The sequence below is a fragment of the Microtus ochrogaster genome, chromosome 10 (genome assembly GCF_000317375.1).
Source record: "Microtus ochrogaster isolate Prairie Vole_2 chromosome 10, MicOch1.0, whole genome shotgun sequence".
NCBI lineage: Eukaryota > Metazoa > Chordata > Mammalia > Rodentia > Cricetidae > Microtus > Microtus ochrogaster.
The window spans coordinates 24,255,079-24,257,416 of NC_022016.1; the positions used below are offsets into that span (position 1 = coordinate 24,255,079).

General features: G+C 45.5%; 1 protein-coding gene across 1 annotated transcript in view; it reads right to left on the reverse strand.

Annotated features, from left to right (window-relative positions):
- Saxo1 (stabilizer of axonemal microtubules 1) overlaps positions 1-1,999 on the reverse strand; it is a 23,580-nt gene extending 21,581 nt beyond the window's left edge. The window contains exon 1 of the mRNA XM_013348244.2: positions 1,962-1,999. Within this exon, the coding sequence (XP_013203698.1) occupies positions 1,962-1,984 (23 nt within the window). The 5' untranslated portion in view covers positions 1,985-1,999. The remainder of the gene's footprint in view (positions 1-1,961) is intronic.
- Between the last annotated feature and the right edge of the window lie 339 nt (positions 2,000-2,338).

Consider the following 2,338-nt stretch of genomic DNA (forward strand, 5'->3'; position numbering starts at 1 on the left):
AGAAAAACATATAGCTATCCTCCTGGGTAGGGGAAGTAGACAAGATTGCCAGGCAAAAAATTGGGAAATGGTTTTATTGTTACAAATGACACAGGCAAAGACAGCTCAGCTCAGGTCAGAGGTTAATTTTATGATTAGCAAAACAGCATGAGGGAAAGAGGAGGATATGTAGGGTTACCACAGCTGAGGGCCTCTGAGCTGGGACGTGGGATGGGGTCCTGCCCCAGGGCATTGTTGTGTGTTTGTTTCTTGTAACATTTAGACGGTGAACAAGAACATCTCCCAACATCCCAACATCCGAGCCTCAAGCACCCTCTCCTATACTTAAGGACAGAAATGGCCCGTTATAAATCGTCTGAAGTTAGAACTTTTGATTTCCCAATAAAGGGCTCTGTTTCTTGAAAACTTGGTGTAAAGAGATGAGAACAGCTACACCTGGGAAGAGAAGACGAAGTCTGACATCACCTCCCAACACCTCCCTTTCTAACCACCGTGTCTTCAGGCATGTGCACAGGACTCCTCCTAGATGTGCCCTATCTTCTCTTATAAAGAGAAGCATTGCTCGGGAGCAGCCCATAGTCTTTGCTTCAAGCTCCTGAACCCTAGAGACAATGTTTTCTTAGCAAAATGAAGCCCAGACTGTGAAGTTGACAGTCATTTAATAAGCTGGAGGTTGAGAAAGCGGTTATGTTAACACTGTTCAAATGGACTAGGAGCCAGAACAGTTGTGCTTAAAACCAAGTCATTCACAGCAACTGCTTGGTGTCAGACAGGTCCCTCAGCTACACCCCATTCTCAAAATGTCCCTGTCCTGTAGTTCCTACCATGCTCAGAAACCCCTTAGTGTCATTTCTCCCCTTAAAGGACCTCCTGCCCTTCTATGGGTCTAGAAGACAGAACCTGGTTTTTAGATAAGAACACCTCCAAGTCAAAAATCTCAAGAGAGGAAGTTTCCGTTATTTTGGGAGAAAGATGTCACCTTTCTCCCTTGAGCCACCTGGAATCGTCATTAAAACCACGCAAAATTCTGCTGCAAGCGGTGAGCGATAGGCAGACATTCAGCAAGGTGTCCAAGTACCTGTGATGTCTGAGTGCCGTGAAGGAACAGATGGTGTGCACCGTGGGCTCCACAGCACAGAAATCCTGCCTCTGGGGCATGAGGAACGGGGAGGCCGTGAATACATCATCGTTCAGAAGGTTTCACCTAAAAACTGACTCACTGGGTCTGAAACCTGTCCCACGGCACACAGAGATGTTCCTAACTCCACCAGATCACCAAGCCTGGCATCTCCATCAGGAGGTCACTAGCACAACTGTCCTGGGAGATGCATAGTCTTGTGAGCACGGAGCCCTCAGACTGAGGATTTTCCCCAGCCTTGGGAAATAAAGACCTCCAGAACACTGCCAAAGACAGGTCCGTGCCTGCATGGCCCTAGGTCCCAACAATCTCGACTTGGAAATAAACTAGAGTATATCCGGAGCAACTGAAAATCAAATATGTTCTTTGCATATCCTGAACATTTGTGGGGTCTCTAATTCAAAATCGATAGTATAACATCAGAAGGACCCGTTCTTTATTACCAATCTTTTTTTGTTTTTAACCACCCAAGTTGTTAACGGAGGCTGCCATAAAGCCCAACCCTCTTTTTTCAGTAGTAGTCTCTCTCCTTCTTTCCTTTTAATACTTAACTTCCCACTTTTAATTCCGCAGACCAGGTTAGCCTCCTGACCCCCACTTTAACAAGCCACAATTCTTTCTCAGTAAGAGGGTGTTTGGGAACAGTTAAGGAAGCCAACAAGCAGAAGATCCTCTTCCAGAGATAGAGAAGATTAGCATTACTGTTCATTAGTTAACACTGCGCATCCACACTGCACTAACACCACAGCTATTACCCTCACATCACTCTCTTCATCAAGGCTTTCTATTACGCCCACTTCCTCCATGGCATCGTTTGCCTCACCTGGCTGTGGTCAGGCCCTCCATCGGTATGGCTCCTTTCTTGTACACCCTCTTGGGCTTAAAGGAATCTCTGGGCAGGTAAGACTCATAGATCGGATAGTTCTCGGTGTACTCGGAGAGAAGACATGGTTTCTCTGTCTTATCATAAATCTTCGTAGGAAGATGTGGACAGTGGTGCCGCCTAGAAAAGATACATGGAGAGTCTGGTTAGGGACTTTCTTGAAAGGAACACATTCGGTCTGAAAATGTCATGTCCTCCAATTATGATGCAGACTGACTTCTTCCATTAAAATTCAGAATTTCACCTTTTCTCCCCTCTATCATGTTATGTGCTTGTCAAAACTTAAAACAACAGTCTATCACTTCAATTGTGTTATC